Source organism: Ranitomeya imitator, chromosome 3, assembly GCF_032444005.1.
Source record: "Ranitomeya imitator isolate aRanImi1 chromosome 3, aRanImi1.pri, whole genome shotgun sequence".
In the NCBI taxonomy this organism is placed as follows: Eukaryota; Metazoa; Chordata; class Amphibia; order Anura; family Dendrobatidae; genus Ranitomeya; species Ranitomeya imitator.
Genome location: NC_091284.1, coordinates 949,816 through 968,199, shown reverse-complemented (window position 1 = coordinate 968,199; position 18,384 = coordinate 949,816). Strand labels below are relative to the sequence as shown.

General features: G+C 47.0%; 1 protein-coding gene across 2 annotated transcripts in view; it reads left to right on the top strand.

Moving 5' to 3' along the window:
• The window catches only part of RECQL4 (RecQ like helicase 4), a 266,482-nt gene that overhangs the window by 160,630 nt on the left and 87,468 nt on the right, over window positions 1–18,384 (top strand). For both annotated transcript variants that reach the window (XM_069760352.1, XM_069760351.1), the window contains 2 exons: window positions 15,228–15,414; window positions 16,700–16,847. In XM_069760352.1, coding sequence (XP_069616453.1) covers window positions 15,228–15,414; window positions 16,700–16,847 — 335 coding nt within the window. The remainder of the gene's footprint in view (window positions 1–15,227; window positions 15,415–16,699; window positions 16,848–18,384) is intronic.

The following is an 18,384-nucleotide window of genomic DNA, read 5'->3' as shown; positions in this document are numbered from 1 at the left end:
TAATAAATGACCCTCTGAAAAGACTTTTCACAATTTAAAAAAAAATAAACAAAGAAATAACATTCTTTTTTGCTGCAGTGCATTTCACACTTCCAGGCTGATCTACAGTCCAAATGTCACAATGCCAAGTTAATTCCAAATGTGCAAACCTGCTAAATCTGCAGGGGGTTGAATACTACTTGTAGGCACTGTATATGGCGGTATTGTGAAAACACTGGCAGTATTATGTGTGATCTATATGGCGGTATGTGAGAACACTGGTGGTATTGCGTGATCTATATGGCGGTATTATGTGAGAACACTATGGCAGTATTATGTGTGATCTATATGGCGGTATTATGTGAGAACATTGGCGGTATTATGTGTGATCTATATGGAGGTATTATGTGAGAACACTATGGCAGTATTATGTGTGATCTATATGGCGGTATTATGCGAGAACACTATGGCAGTATTGTGTGATCTATATGGCGGTATTATGTGACAACACTATGGTGGTATTATGTGTGATCTATATGGCGGTATTATGTGTGATCTATATGGCGGTATTATGTGACAACACTATGGCAGTATTATGTGTGATCTATATGGCGGTATGTGAGAACACTATGGCAGTATTATGTGTGATCTATATGGAGGTATTATGTGAGAACACTGGTGGTATTGCGTGATCTATATGGCGGTATTATGTGAGAACACTATGGCAGTATTATGTGTGATCTATATGGCGGTATGTGAGAACACTATGGCGGTATTATGTGTGATCTATATGGCGGTATTATGCGAGAACACTATGGCAGTATTATCTTCAGAAAGCGGACCCATTCTATGGTGGTTCTGGCTGAGCACCTGCACGCGGGTCTGGGGTAATAGAGGGGGCAGCAGGACCTCCAGTTAGGTGCAGTCAGGGCTGGTGAGGCGGCTGAAGAGAGGGGTGTCATTTTTATCGTTACTATATGGCTACATTTCCTTCCCAGCGTCACCCCGGACTGCGCCTGTCGCCTCGCTTTCACACATTGCCAGGACAGGATGGGGAAGACAGGATCTGAGGAGGGGAATGGGGTCTGCATACAAAGTCTGGATCAGACCAGGCCATCAATCCGCAGAAATGTTTCCTGGATTTCTGTGGAGCAGACGGTCCATCCATGAGTATAAAAGACAGCGCTCTATGTACAATCCCTGGCTGCTCCGCACGCCGAACAGGGGGCCCCCATAGACCAGCACACTGCTCTCCTGAAATACTCTGTGCTGCTGTCACCCTGCTCCCTCCACCACCTATCTCCCAGAATCCTTGCTGCCTGCCGTCCTCGGTGACCGTCTACTTGTCAGTATAAGGCTGCTTTCACACTAGCGTCGGTACGAGCTCGTCGTAGTGTCGGGCCGATGTACCGACGCATGCTGTGAAAGAAATGCCCGACGTGGGCAGCGGTGGCAGTCTTACCACGCTTCCGCTGCCCCATTGTAAGGTCTGGGGAGGAGGGGGCGGAGTTTCTGCCGTGCATGCGCGGTCGAAAATGGTGGACTCGACGCACAAACGTTACATGTAACTTTTTTTGTGGCGGCGGTCCACCAAAACATGACGCAACCGTCACACGCTAGTTGCGACGTGTGGCAATACGTCGGTAATGTTAGTCTATGGGGAAAAAACGCATCCGGCAGACAACTTTGCAGGATGCGTTTTTTCTTCTGAACGACGCATTGCAACGTACAGCCAACAACGCTAGTGTGAAAGTAGCCGAAGACTACCGTCCACGCTCAGTATGTGGTCAGTATTTTACCTCAGTATTTGTAGCCAAAACCAGGAGTGGGTGATAAATGCAGAAGTGGTGCAGATGGTTCTATTAGACTTTTCCTCTAATTGTTCCACTCCTGGTTTTGGCTACAAATACTGAGGTAAAATACTGACCAAATACTGATAGTGTGACGGCAGCCATACTCTGCAGTCACCAACAAAATGGCTGCTGCTCACTGGGTTCCTGAATCTCATCCTCTCTAATCCCTTAGCAAACACCCAGAAGGGGAGGAGACACAGGTCAGCAGACTCCGCCCATATTTACTGCAGTGCAGTAATGTGAGCTAGTTGTACGCTAGGTTTTTCTGAAATTTCAGCAGCTGCTCCCCCTAGTGTTTAAAAGTGGAAATTCCAAAACTTTTCAAATTATTTTTCATATTTTACTAAATTATAAACAAATGATAATATTTTTTAAGAAAATGTAATCATTAATTCTTTACATTTTTACAATTTCTGAAAAAAAAATTTTTTTGATGGCACCTTCCCTTTAATCTCCGAACACTAACAAATACTCGGAGATCACCCGAGCATGCTCAGGAAAACCCGAGCAACGAGTATATTCGCTCATCACCAGTTAGGGCCATTCCAGTGTTAGTTGAATTCCCACCACAGGACGCCTCATTCTACTTACTGAGCTTCTGATTAGTGATCACCTGAACCAAATCTTATTTAACGAAGGAAAGTATAAAAAACCGGCTGTGATGTCACAATCCTCCTGCAATAGGACAAGCTGGATGGCAAAACAAGTGCTAGGAATATCCCAAAAGTAATAGGAATGAAAAAATAACTTTGAGCCATGCCAAAGGAGTTGAAAAAAATAGTCTTGAGTGAGGGAAAGAAGGGCTCAATTCTGGCTTTACTTGCAGAGGGACACGGTGAGTATCATGTTGCCTCCATCCTTAACATTTCTAAGACAGCAGTCCATTACAACAAGGTCAAGCAGCAGACATTGGGGACAACAAGGTCAAGCAGCAGACATTGGGGACAACAAAGCCACAGACTGGCAGAGGGTGAAAACGACTCTCCACTGACCGGGATGACCGTCATCTTATTCGACTCAGCAACCACAGGATGACATCAAGTGACCTACAAAAGAAATGGCAAATGGCAGCTGGGGTGAAGTGCACGGCAAGAACAGTTCGTAACAGGCTCCTAGAGGCAGGACTCAAGTCATGTAAAGCTAGAAAAAAGCCTTTCATCAATGAGACGCAAAGGAGAGCCAGGCTGAAGACTGCCCAAGACCATAAGGATTGGACCATAGAGGACTGGAGTAAGGTAATCTGCTCTGATGAGTCTAATTTTCAGCTTTGCCCAACACCTGGTCGTCTAATGGTTAGACGGAGACCTGGAGAGGTGTACAAGCCACAGTGTCTGCACCCACGGTGAAATATGGTGGAGGATCGGTGATGGACTGGGGATGCTTCAACAAGGCTGGAATTGGGTAGGTTAATCTTTGCAAAGGACGTATGAATCAAGCCGCATAAAAGTTTATCCTGGAAAAACAGTTGATTCCTTCTTCTCAGGCAATGTTCCCCAATCTGAGGACTGGTTCTTCCAGCAGGACAATGCGCCATGCCACACAGCTCGGTCAATCAAGGTGTGGATGAAGGACCACCACATCACATCCCTGTCATGGCCGCCCAATCTCCAGACCTGAACCCCATTGAAAACCTCTGGAATGTAATCAGGAGGATGATGGATCGTCACAAGCCATCAAACAAAGAAGAACGGCTGACATTATTGTACCAGGAGCGGCATAAGGTCACCCAGGAGCCGTGTGAGAGACTGGTGGAAAGCTGCCAAGACGCAGGAAAGCTGGGATTAATAATCATGGTTATTCCACACAATATTGATTTCTGTACTCTTCCTGAGTTAAAACATTAGTATTGTTGTTTCTAAATGATTATGAACTTGTTTTCTTAGCATTTTGTGAGGTCTGCATGCAATGCATTTTTTTGTTGTTTTGATCATTTCTCATTTTCTGAAAATAGATACAGAATTTAGTGCTTGGAAATTTGAAGACATGTGGTCAGTAGTTTGTAGAATAAAAGAACAATTTACATTTTACTCAAAAATCTAAAGAGAAAAATCAGACAAACTGAACATTTTGCAGTGGTCTCTTAATTTTTGCCAGAGCTGTAGTCCGGATGTGCCTGCTGTGGTGGCGGAGCAGCAGGTCACAGGAGGCAGGACCCGGCTACAGCATCTAACACCTGTGCCCGCTGCTAGAGAGAAATGAATATTCACGGCTATGGGAGTGGAGAGCAGTGAATATCCTCTTCTTTAATAGTGGACATGCTGTTAGCCGCAGCTGCGGGCTTCCTGCAGCTGCCAGGTGATCATGTGTGCCCGCTATTAAAGAGAATGAATGTTCGCTGCTCTCCACGCCTATTGGAGTGGAAAGCAATGAATATTCATTCTCTTTAGTAGCGGGCACACATGATCGCCTGTCAGCTCCAGGAAGCTGGCGGCTGAGGATACTGTGCCCACTATTAAAGATCAGTGAATATGCACTGCTCCACACGCCTATAATCCCAGCATGGGAAGCAGGGAGTATTCCGGCAGCTGTCCTCTTCTTGTAGGCAGCATATGACGTCACTGCCATGCGTGGCTTACAAGTATAAATCAGCTGCTGCCATCAGACCATGACACTGCGAGGAAGCGCAGGGAAGGTAAGTTCATGTTTTTTAAAATGTTTTTTTGGGGGCTCTGAATAAACCAGATTATATCTTAACCCCTTTCTGCCATTAGACGTACTATTGCGTCCATGTGGGGTGGGCTTTACTTCCCAAGGACGCAATAGTACGTCATATGCGATCGGCAGCGCTCACGGGGGGAGCGCCGCCGATCGCGGCCGGGTGTCAGCTGTTTATCGCAGCTGACATCCGGCACTATGTGCCAGGAGCGGTCACGGACCGCCCCCGGCACATTAACCCCCGGCACACCGCGATCAAAGATGATCGCGATGTGCCGGCGGTACAGGGAAGCACCGCGCAGGGAGGGGGCTCCTTGCGGGCTTCCCTGAGCCCCCCGCAGCAACGCGATGTGATCGCGTTGCTGCGAGGGTCTCACCTCCCTCCCTGCTCCCTCCAGCCCCGGATCCAAGATGGCCGCGGATCCGGGTCCTGCAGGGAGGGAGGTGGCTTCACAGAGCCTGCTCAGAGCAGGCACTGTGAAGCAGCCTGCACTCCTATCAGATCAGTGATCTGACAGAGTGCTGTGCAAACTGTCAGATCACTGATCTGTGATGTCCCCCCCTGGGACAAAGTAAAAAAGTAAAAAAAAAAAATTTCAAATGTGTAAAAAAAAATAAAAAAAAATATTCCAAAATAATGAAAAAAAAAATAAAAATATTATTCCCATAAATACATTTCTTTATCTAAATAAAAAAAAAAAACAATAAAAGTACACATATTTAGTATCGCCGCGTCCGTAACGGCCCGACCTATAAAACTGGCCCACTAGTTAACCCCTTCAGTAAACACCGTAAGAAAAAAAAAAAAAAAACGAGGCAAAAAACAACGCTTGATAATCATACCGCCGAACAAAAAGTGGAATAACACGCGATCAAAAAGACAGATATAACTAACCATGGTACCGCTGAAAACGTCATCTTGTCCCGCAAAAAACGAGCCGCCATACAGCATCATCAGCAAAAAAATAAAAAAGTTATAGTCCTGAGAATAAAGCGATGCAAAAATAATTATTTTTTCTATAAAATAGTTTTTATCGTATAAAAGCGCCAAAACATAAAAAAATGATATAAATGAGATATCGCTGTAATCGTACTGACCCGAAGAATAAAACTGCTTCATCAATTTTACCAAACGCGGAACGGTATAAACGCCTCCCCCAAAAGAAATTCATGAATAGCTGGTTTTTGGTCATTCTGCCTCACAAAAATCGGAATAAAAAGCGATCAAAAAATGTCACGTGCCCGAAAATGTTACCAATAAAAACATCAACTCGTCCCGCAAAAACCAAGACCTCACATGACTCTGTGGACCAGAATATAGAAAAATTATAGCTCTCAAAATGTGGTAACGCAAAAAATATTTTTTGCAATAAAAAGCGTCTTTCAGTGTGTGACGGCTGCCAATCATAAAAATCCGCTAAAAAACCCGCTATAAAAGTAAATCAAACCCCCCTTCATCACCCCCTTAGTTAGGGAAAAATTAAAAAAATGTATTTATTTCCATTTTCCCATTAGGGCTAGGGTTAGAGTTAGGGCTAGGGTTAGGGCTAAGGTTAGGGCTAGGGCTAGGGCTAGGGTTAGGGCTAGGGTTAGGGCTAGGGTTAGGGTTAGGGCTAGGGCTAGGGTTAGGGCTAGGGTTAGGGCTAGGGTTAGGGCTAGGGTTAGGGCTAGGGTTAGGGCTAGGGTTAGGGCTAGGGTTAGGGCTAGGGTTAGGGTTAGGACTAGGGCTAGGGCTACAGTTTGGGTTGGGGCTAAAGTTACAGTTAGGGTTTAGATTACATTTACGGTTGGGAATAGGGTTGGGATTAGGGTTAGGGGTGTGTCAGGGTTAGAGGTGTGGTTAGGGTTACTGTTGGGATTAGGGTTAGGGATGTGTTTGGATTAGGGTTTCAGTTATAATTGGGGGGTTTCCACTGTTTCGGCACATCAGGGGCTCTCCAAACGCGACATGGCGTCCGATCTCAATTCCAGCCAATTCTGCGTTGAAAAAGTAAAACAGTGCTTCTTCCCTTCCGAGCTCTCCCGTGTGCCCAAACAGGGGTTTACCCCAACATATGGGGGTATCAGCGTACTCAGGACAAATAGGACAACAACTTTTGGGGTCCAATTTCTCCTGCTACCCTTGGGAAAATACAAAACTCGGGGCTAAAACATATTTTTTGTGGGAAAAAAAAAGATTTTTTATTTTCACGGCTCTGCGTTATAAACTGTAGTGAAACACTTGGGGGTTCAAAGTTCTCACAACACATCTAGATTAGTTCCCTGGGGGGTCTAGTTTCCAATATGGGGTCACTTGTGGGGGGTTTCTACTGTTTAGGTACATTAGGGGTTCTGCAAACGCAATGTGACGTCTGCAGACCATTCCATCTAAGTCTGCATTCCAAATGGCGCTCCTTCCCTTCCGAGCTCTGCCATGCGCTCAAACGTTGGTTTCCCCCAACATACGGGGTATCAGCGTACTCAGGACAAATTGGACAACAACTTTTGGGGTCGAATTTCTCCTCTTACCCTCGGGAAAATACAAAACTGGGGGCTAAAAAATAATTTTGGGGGGAAAGATTTTTTTTTTTAATTTTCACGGCTCTGCGTTACAAACTGTAGTGAAACACTTGGGGGTTCAAAGCTATCACAACACATCTAGATGAGTTCCTTAGGGGGTCTAGTTTCCAAAATGGTGTCACTTGTGGGAGGTTTCTACTGTTTAGGTACATTAGGGGCTCTGCAAATGCAATGTGACACCTGCAGACCATTCCATCTAAGTCCTCATTCCAAATGGAGCTCCTTCCCTTCCGAGCCCTCCCATGCGCCCAAACAGTGGTTCCCCCCCACATATGGGGTATCAGCGCACTCAGGACAAATTGGACAACAAATTGTGGGGTCGAATTTCTCCTTTTACCCTCGGAAAAATACAAAACTGGGGGCTAAAAAATAATTTTTGTGGGAAAAAATTTTTGTTTTATTTTTACGGCTCTCCATTATAAACTTCTGTGAAGCCCTTGGTGGGTCAAAGCGCTCAGCACACATCTAGATAAGTTCCTAAGGGGGTCTACTTTCCAAAATGGTGTCACTTGTGGGGGGTTTCTACTGTTTAGGTACATTAGGGGCTCTGCAAACGCAATGTGACACCTGCAGACCATTCCATCTAAGTCTGCATTCAAATGGCGCTCCTTCCCTTCTGAGCCCTCCCATGTGCCCAAACAGTGGTTCCCCCCACATATGGTGTATCATCGCACTCAGGACAAATTGGGCAACAAATTTTGGGGTCCAATTTCTCCTGTTACCCTCAGGAAAATACAAAACTGGGGGCTAAAAAAATAATTTTTGTGGGAAAAAAATGTTGTTTTATTTTTACGGCTCTGCATTATAAACTTCTGTGAAGCACTTGGTGGGTCAAAGTGCTCACCACACCTCTAGATAAGTTCCTTAGGGGGTCTACTTTCCAAAATGGTGTCACTTGTGGGGGGTTTCAATGTTTAGGCACATCAGTGGCTCTTCAAACGCAACATGACGTCCCATCTCAATTCCTGTCAATTTTGCATTGAAAAGTCAAACGGCGCTCCTTCCCTTCCGAGCTCTCCCATCCACCCAAACAGTGGTTTACCCCCACATATGGGGTATCCGCGTACTCAGGACAAATTGTACAACAACTTTTGGGGTCCAATTTCTTCTCTTACCCTTGGGAAAATAAAAAATTGGGGGCAAAAAGATAATTTTTGTGAAAAAATATGATTTTTTATTTTTACGGTTCTACATTATAAACTTCTGTGAAGCACTTGGTGGGTCAAAGTGCTCACCACACCTCTAGATAAGTTCCTTAGGGGGTCTACTTTCCAAAATGGTGTCACTTGTGGGGGGTTTCAATGTTTAGGCACATCAGTGGCTCTTCAAACGCAACATGACGTCCCATCTCAATTCCTGTCAATTTTGCATTGAAAAGTCAAACGGCGCTCCTTCCCTTCCGAGCTCTCCCATCCGCCCAAACAGTGGTTTACCCCCACATATGGGCTATCAGCGTACTCAGGACAAATTGTACAACAACTTTTGGGGTCCAATTTCTTCTCTTACCCTTGGGAAAATAAAAAATTGGGGGCGAAAAGATAATTTTTGTGAAAAAATATGATTTTTTATTTTTACGGTTCTACATTATAAACTTCTGTGAAGCACTTGTTGGGTCAAAGTGCTCACCACACCTCTAGATAAGTTCCTTAGGGGGTCTACTTTCCAAAATGGTGTCACTTGTGGGGGGTTTCAATGTTTAGCCACATCAGGGGCTCTCCAAACGAAACATGGCGTCCCATCTCAATTCCAGTCAATTTTGCATTGAAAAGTCAAATGGCACTCCTTCGCTTCCGAGCTCTGCCATGCGCCCAAACAGTGGTTTACCCCCACATGTGGGGTATTGGCATACTCAGGACAAATTGTACAACAATGTTTGGGGTCCATTTTCTCCTGTTACCCTTGGTAAAATAAAACAAATTGGAGCTGAATTACATTTTTTGTGAAAAAAAGTTAAATGTTCATTTTTATTTAAACATTCAAAAAATTCCTGTGAAGCACCAGAAGGGTTAATAAACTTCTTGAATATGGTTTTGAGCACCTTGAGGGGTGTAGTTTTTAGAATGGTGTCACACTTGGGTATTTTCTATCATATAGACCCCTCAAAATGACTTCAAATGAGATGTGGTCCCTAAAATAAAATGGTGTTGTAGAAATGAGAAATTGCTGGTCAACTTTTAACCCTTATAACTCCCTAACAAAAAAAAATTTTGGTTCCAAAATTGTGCTGATGTAAAGTAGACATGTGGGAAATGTTACTTATTAAGTATTTTGTGTGACATATCTCTGTGATTTAATTGCATAAAAATTCAAAGTTGGAAAATTGCGAAATTTTCATAATTTTCGCCAAATTTCCGTTTTTTTCACAAATAAACGCAGGTACTATCAAATAATTTTTACCATTGTCATGAAGTACAATATGTCACGAGAAAACAATGTCAGAATCACCAGGATCCATTGAAGCGTTCCAGAGTTATAACCTCATAAAGGGACAGTGGTCAGAATTGTAAAAATTGGCCCGGTCATTAACGTGCAAACCACCCTTGGGGGTAAAGGGGTTAATTACCCAGATGACTATGTTTAGCAAACCAAGAAGAATTGACTTTTTATCTGTATGTTGGCTTTTGGATTTAAGTGTTGATTTCTGGTGGGTCGAGAAAACAGACTTTTGTTTGTGTAAGCCTGGAGTATTGACTTGTAAGAAGATATTTCATATAACATAGTGTTCTCTTATCCTTTGATGAATCGGCCATGCATACCAGGACGAGGATGAGGGGGCCATGCATACCAGGATAGGGATCGGGGGACATGTATACCTGGATTGGGGATAGATATATATACACACACACGCCAGAATAGGGAATATTAGTATAGAATTGACCACGTTTTTTGCTTCATTTTTTTTCTAATTTCCTCCTCTAAAATGTAACTGCGTCTTATAGTCCAAGAAACACGGTAGATATATAATGTGCAGATGGCTACATACCTTACTGTCCTTTCAGGACTACCTGTTCTTGTTAATACAATGTACCGTATACGTATCTGATGTTTACTGTATACTTCTAGTTCTACCAAGACCGTAATTCAGTGTAATATGTGTTACTATTAGTATTAAATCATAGATGGAACCAAATTCAAATGGTGTCACCTACTAAATCTGAAATCAACCTTGCTTCCCCACAATCTCACATCTATGATGGGTATTGTAAACACTTCAGAGAATTAAAATATCAATTTTTATTTAAATACAACAAGTTAACAAAATAAATACGAAAATCAGAGCGGTTCCGGTAATGAGGGACAAACTGACATATAAGAGCATAGGTCAGCCCATAAATATGAGCACAATAGCTCAAGCAAGGTATATGGATAGAGGTATATCCTGTCTCTCAATCAATAACATGGTGTATAAAGTGTCTGCCGTCAAAGGGATCTATCCCACCATAATGTCCATATTGGGGAATATTCAAGTTACCTAGGAAATTCCTCTAATAAAGTGTCAGTTCATACAGAGGAACAGCTTTGTAAAGACGATAGTATTGGTGAGAGATTATACCTGTGGTATGAGCTAGTGCAGGGCAATAGCCAGGACGGTCAAATGTCCCTCTCCTCCGACGCGCTTTTCGAACACGCTTCTTCAGGAGGCATAAAGTTATATACCTCTTTCCATATACCATGTTTGAGCGATTGGGCTTATATTTATGGGCTGACCTTGTATTGTCTTATTTGTCAGTTTGTCCCTCTCTTATTTTTGTTTTTATTTTGTTAAACTTGTATTTAACTAAAAATTCATATTACAATTCTCTCAAGTGTTCACATTTGCTTACATTCTCCTGGTGATGTCTGGCACCACCCTCCTGGTGACCTCCGGCACTAGGTGCCATTCTCCTGGTTATGTCTGGCACCACCCTCCTGGTGACCTCCGGCACTAGGTGCCATTCTCCTGGTGATGTCTGACACCATCCTCCTGGTGACCTCCGGCAGTAGGTGCCATTCTCCTGGTGATGTCTGACATCTTCCTCCTGGTGACCTCCGGCAGTAGGTGCCCATTCTCCTGGTGATGTCTGGCACCACCCTCCTGGTGACCTCCGGCAGTAGGTGCCATTCTCCTGGTGATGTCTGGCACCATCCTCCTGGTGACCTCCGGCAGTAGATGCCATTCTCCTGGTGATGTCTGACATCTTCCTCCTGGTGACCTCCGGCAGTAGGTGCCCATTCTCCTGGTGATGTCTGGCACCACCCTCCTGGTGACCTCCGGCAGTAGGTGCCATTCTCCTGGTGATGTCTGACATCTTCCTCCTGGTGACCTCCAGCACTAGGTGCCATTCTCCTGGTGATGTCTGGCACCACCCTCCTGGTGACCTCCGGCAGTAGGTGCCATTCTCCTGGTGATGTCTGACACCATCCTCCTGGTGACCTCCGGCACTAGGTGCCATTCTCCTGGTGATGTCTGACACCATCCTCCTGGTGACCTCCGGCAGTAGATGCCATTCTCCTGGTGATGTCTGGCACCATCCTCCTGGTGACCTCCGGCAGTAGATGCCCATTCTCCTGGTGATGTCTGACACCATCCTCCTGGTGACCTCCGGCAGTAGGTGCCCATTCTCCTGGTGATGTCTGGCACCATCCTCCTGGTGACCTCCGGCAGTAGGTGCCATTCTCCTGGTGATGTCTGACACCATCCTCCTGGTGACCTCCGGCACTAGGTGCCATTCTCCTGGTGATGTCTGACACCATCCTCCTGGTGACCTCCGGCAGTAGATGCCATTCTCCTGGTGATGTCTGACACCATCCTCCTGGTGACCTCCGGCAGTAGATGCCATTCTCCTGGTGATGTCTGACACCATCCTCCTGGTGACCTCCGGCAGTAGATGCCCATTCTCCTGGTGATGTCTGGCACCATCCTCCTGGTGACCTCCGGCAGTAGGTGCCCATTCTCCTGGTGATGTCTGGCACCACCCTCCTGGTGACCTCCAGCACTAGGTGCCCATTCTCCTGGTGATGTCTGACACCTTCCTCCTGGTGACCTCCGGCAGTAGGTGCCCATTCTCCTGGTGATGTCTGGCACCATCCTCCTGGTGACCTCCGGCACTAGGTGCCATTCTCCTGGTGATGTCTGGCACCATCCTCCTGGTGACCTCCGGCACTAGGTGCCATTCTCCTGGTGATGTCTGACACCTTCCTCCTGGTGACCTCCAGCACTATGTGCCATTCTCCTGGTGATGTCTGGCACCATCCTCCTGGTGACCTCCAGCACTAGGTGCCCATTCTCCTGGTGATGTCTGGCACCATCATCCTGGTGACCTCCAGCACTATGTGCCATTCTCCTGGTGATGTCTGGCACCATCCTCCTGGTGACCTCCGGCAGTAGGTGCCATTCTCCTGGTGATGTCTGACACCATCCTCCTGGTGACCTCCGGCAGTAGGTGCCATTCTCCTGGTGATGTCTGACACCATCCTCCTGGTGACCTCCAGCAGTAGGTGCCCATTCTCCTGGTGATGTCTGGCACCATCCTGGTGACCTCCGGCAGTAGGTGCCATTCTCCTGGTGATGTCTGACACCATCCTCCTGGTGACCTCCGGCAGTAGGTGCCATTCTCCTGGTGATGTCTGACACCATCATCCTGGTGACCTCCAGCACTATGTGCCATTCTCCTGGTGATGTCTGACACCTTCCTCCTGGTGACCTCCGGCAGTAGGTGCCATTCTCCTGGTGATGTCTGGCACCATCCTCCTGGTGATGTCTGGCACCATCCTCCTGGTGACCTCCGGCACTAGGTGCCCATTCTCCTGGTGATGTCTGGCACCATCCTCCTGGTGACCTCCAGCACTAGGTGCCATTCTCCTTGTGATGTCTGGCACCATCCTCCTGGTGACCTCTGGCAGTAGGTGCCATTCTCCTGGTGATGTCTGGCACCATCCTCCTGGTGACCTCCGGCAGTAGGTGCCATTCTCCTGGTGATGTCTGGCACCATCCTCCTGGTGACCTCCGGCAGTAGATGCCATTCTCCTGGTGATGTCTGGCACCATCCTCCTGGTGACCTCCGGCAGTAGGTGCCATTCTCCTGGTGATGTCTGGCACCATCCTCCTGGTGACCTCCGGCAGTAGGTGCCATTCTCCTGGTGATGTCTGACATCTTCCTCCTGGTGACCTCCGGCACTAGGTGCCATTCTCCTGGTGATGTCTGACATCTTCCTCCTGGTGACCTCCAGCACTAGGTGCCCATTCTCCTGGTGATGTCTGGCACCATCCTCCTGGTGACCTCCGGCACTAGGTGCCATTCTCCTGGTGATGTCTGACACCATCCTCCTGGTGACCTCCGGCAGTAGGTGCCATTCTCCTGGTGATGTCTGACATCTTCCTCCTGGTGACCTCCGGCAGTAGGTGCCCATTCTCCTGGTGATGTCTGGCACCATCCTCCTGGTGACCTCCGGCACTAGGTGCCATTCTCCTGGTGATGTCTGACATCTTCCTCCTGGTGACCTCCGGCACTAGGTGCCATTCTCCTGGTGATGTCTGACATCTTCCTCCTGGTGACCTCCGGCAGTAGGTGCCCATTCTCCTGGTGATGTCTGGCACCATCCTCCTGGTGACCTCCGGCACTAGGTGCCATTCTCCTGGTGATGTCTGGCACCATCCTCCTGGTGACCTCCGGCAGTAGGTGCCATTCTCCTGGTGATGTCTGACATCTTCCTCCTGGTGACCTCCGGCAGTAGGTGCCATTCTCCTGGTGATGTCTGGCACCATCCTCCTGGTGACCTCCGGCACTAGGTGCCATTCTCCTGGTGATGTCTGGCACCGTCCTCCTGGTGACCTCCGGCACTAGGTGCCATTCTCCTGGTGATGTCTGGCACCGTCCTCCTGGTGACCTCCGGCAGTAGGTGCCATTCTCCTGGTGATGTCTGGCACCATCCTCCTGGTGACCTCCGGCAGTAGGTGCCCTTCTCCTGGTGATGTCTGGCACCATCCTCCTGGTGACCTCCGGCAGTAGGTGCCCTTCTCCTGGTGATGTCTGGCACCATCCTCCTGCTGACCTCCGGCACTAGGTGCCCATTCTCCTGGTGATGTCTGACACCTTCCTCCTGGTGACCTCCAGCACTAGGTGCCCATTCTCCTGGTGATGTCTGGCACCATCCTCCTGCTGACCTCTGGCACTAGGTGCCCATTCTCCTGGTGATGTCTGACACCTTCCTCCTGGTGACCTCCAGCACTAGGTGCCATTCTCCTGGTGATGTCTGACACCATCCTCCTGGTGACCTCCGGCAGTAGGTGCCCATTCTCCTGGTGATGTCTGGCACCATCCTCCTGGTGACCTCCGGCACTAGGTGCCCATTCTCCTGGTGATGTCTGGCACCATCCTCCTGGTGACCTCCGGCACTAGGTGCCCATTCTCCTGGTGATGTCTGGCACCATCCTCCTGCTGACCTCTGGCACTAGGTGCCCATTCTCCTGGTGATGTCTGACACCTTCCTCCTGGTGACCTCCGGCAGTAGGTGCCATTCTTCTGGTGATGTATGGCACCATCCTGGTGACCTCCGGCAGTAGGTGCCATTCTCCTGGTGATGTATGGCACCATCCTGGTGACCTCCAGCACTAAGTGCCATTCTCCTGGTGATGTCTGGCACCATCCTCCTGGTGACCTCCAGCACTATTTGCCATTCTCCTGGTGATGTCTGGCACCATCCTCCTGATGACCTCCGGCAGTAGGTGCCATTCTCCTGGTGATGTCTGACACCTTCCTCCTGGTGACCTCCGGCACTAGGTGCCATTCTTCTGGTTATGTCTGGCACCATCCTCCTGGTGACCTCCAGCACTAGGTGCCATTCTCCTGGTTATGTCTGGCACCATCCTCCTGGTGACCTCCGGCACTAGGTGCCATTCTTCTGGTTATGTCTGGCAATATCCTCCTGGTGACCTCCAGCACTATTTGCCATTCTCCTGGTGATGTCTGGCACCATCCTCCTGGTGACCTCCGGCACTAGGTGCCATTCTCCTGGTTGTCTGGCAATATCCTCCTGGTGACCTTCGTCACTCCATTAACAACTGCTCCTGCTCTAGAGTTGCCTATCTTCTTGGCTTTGCAGATTAGATCAGTTTCTCACTTGCTGCAGGGCTGTACGTTTGCTGCATAGGTCCTAGGGTCCCACACATTGTATCTAACACTATCATTGGTTTTGTTTCAGGATTTCGTGGTACTGGTAGGAGTGGAGTGCTGGTGGAGTTCAGTAAACTTTCTTTCCACTTTCGTTCTTATGGTGATCTAACAAACGAGGAACTGGAAGAAGTTTGTGATTTCCTTCACCAGAAAGTGACAGCCCGGGAAGCGACTGCGTTAAGGCAGCTAAAGTCCTGCTACAGAGTGTTTCATAGGTGCGTCCCTCACAGCCAGACATACGTAAGATGCCATCATTACTTCTCCCTCCACATAAGCATGCACACAGAGCTCAGCTTGGCAAAAGGTAACAGTCTCTGAAAGCTGCAGAAATATTCCCCTCCCTCTACTCTCTTTTCTTGTCTCTCCCCTATGACTGTCTTTTCTCCAACTCTTGTCCACCTCCTGCCTCATTCCAGCTATCTCCCATTTGTCTCATTTTTCTCACGTTCCACCTCATCTCATCTGACATGTTCATCTTGCTTTCTCTTTCCCATCTTGATTGTCTCCTGTGCATCTCGTCTTCCATCCTTGACTGTCTCCTGTTTACCCCGCCTTTCCTTAATCTTGCCTGATCTTACCCCACTTGTCCCTTGCTTGCCCTGCCTTTCATCCCCTCTTCTTCCCACGCTCTGCTCTTATCTCCTTCACAGTCTGTATCCCATGTCTTGTCTTTTCTAGTCTTTTCTATCTTGACTGTCTCCTGTTTACCCCGCCTTTCCTTAATCTTGCCTGATCTTACCCCACTTGTCCCTTGCTTGCCCTGCCTTTCATCCCCTCTTCTTCCCACGCTCTGCTCTTATCTACTTCACAGTCTGTATCCCATGTCTTGTCTTTTCTAGTCTTTTCTATCTTGACTGTCTCCTGTTTACCCCGCCTTTCCTTAATCTTGCCCGATCTTACCCCACTTGTCCCTTGCTTGCCCTGCCTTTCATCCCCTCTTCTTCCCACGCTCTGCTCTTATCTCCTTCACAGTCTGTATCCCATGTCTTGTCTTTTCTAGTCTTTTCTATCTTGACTGTCTCCTGTTTACCCCGCCTTTCCTTAATCTTGCCTGATCTTACCCCACTAGTCCCTTGCTTGCCCTGCCTTTCATCCCCTCTTCTTCCCACGCTCTGCTCTTATCTCCTTCACAGTCTGTATCCCATATGTCGTGTCTTTTCTAGTCTTTTCTATCTTGACTGTCTCCTGTTTACCCCGCCTTTCCTTAATCTTGCCCGATCTTACCCCACTAGTCCCTTGCTTGCCCTGCCTTTCATCCCCTCTTCTTCCCACGCTCTGCTCTTATCTCCTTCAGAGTCTGTATCCCATATGACTTGTCTTTTCTATCTTGACTGTCTCCTGTTTGTCCCGTCTTCCCCACGTACGTCCTCATTGACTTTCGTCTCACCCTGCTTTGTCCTACCTCTTTTGGATGGATGGCATGGCAACACTTAGATGTGAGCAGAGCCTGATGTGTGGGCTTTCTCGCACCTGAAATGAAATGTTTCCCTCACGTATCAGTGTGGCATACAGAAGCAGCGGCGTATGTGCTGAGAAGATGAACCCTGAGCGCAGTGCGCAGCTGAAGACTCTCATTCTCCGCTACTTCGAGGGGACGGATCCTCTAGACGAACCTGAAGATAACGACCCTGCGGACGGTCAGGTGAAGGTATGTGCAAAGAAGAACCATGTAATCACTTTGTAATGACGTCTGTCTGGAGGACGGAAATCTCTGTCTCCATGCTATCTCTAAAGCTGGGGTGCCTCCGATTGCTTTTCTTGTCGATGCGCTGACTCACAGAAGAGACATTGGTTGATCCTGCAGTGAATGTGGAGACGCCCCGGGAATGAGGCTTTCCAGTGCACCGTGGTGAGCCATTTGCTACTTTTCTGTTTATTCTCCATCGCTCATCCTATCCAGCAAACACGGGCTGCTCGGTTTGTGGAGGACTTCACTGCCAAGCAGGAGGTCCATGAGGGCGTTAATCGTGTGATATTTATAATAGGGTCTTGGGTGGTTCGTGATGAGGTCTGCTCAGACCAGTGACTGTATTGGATGGATCAGATCACTGCTGCCTGTTAAAATCTATGGAGAGGGAAAAGTGAGCAGCAGAAGAGGGAAGAAATAAATTTCCAGGTAGAACCTCGTATTCCACACACAGGTATGAGACGTGGGGATGAGATCTGAGCTGAGAAAGACTTCTCCAACCTCATGTCCCATGGAAATATTGGGGAACACAGGTGCTTCTGCCCATGGTAGAAAAATAGAGTGATGGCATCAAAAGTAGACAACTGTAAATATTAAACTAACAGTGGTCATTGGGGTAAGAATTAATGACTGGTAAGTGGAATAATTAACGACTCCTGACAGCAACGTATTTCAAGGAGACAAAGCCCCCATTTACCAAGCGAATAGAGATGGTCAAACTTCCAAAAAGACTAAGGTTATGTATAGTAAGGGCACGAAGAGTTAATGTAGCTCCGCACCATGCGAAACGAGTGAGGCTGTGTGCACACGTTGCAGATTTACCTGCACTAAATCCACAGCTCTTGGCAGAAAACGCAGGTGCGTTTTTGATGCTTTTTTTGCGCGGTTTTGGTGCGTTTTTTGATGGGATAGATAGAAGGAATAAGATAGATACATAGATGGAATGAGATAGATAGAAGGGATGAGATAGATAGATGGAATGAGATAAATAGAAGGAAGGAATTAGAAAGAAAGAAGGAATGAGATAGAAGGAATGAGCTAGATAGATCTATATACAGATAGATATATCTATTGATATATCTATCTATAGATATATCTATGGATAGATGTAGATAGATATATGTATAGTTAAATAGATATATGGATAATACCTATGTATCTATAGATATATTTGTCTGTCTATAAATAGATCTATAGATAGATAGATCAGTAGCTGGATATGTCCAGAGATATATCCAGATATCCATCTATAGGTATACAGTGGGGCAAAAAAGTATTTAGTCAGTCAGCAATAGTGCAAGTTCCACCACTTAAAAAGATGAGAGGCGTCTGTAATTTACATCATAGGTAGACCTCAACTATGGGAGACAAACTGAGAAAAAAAAATCCAGAAAATCACATTGTCTGTTTTTTTAACATTTTATTTGCATATTATGGTGGAAAATAAGTATTTGGTCAGAAACAAACAATCAAGATTTCTGTCTCTCACAGACCTGTA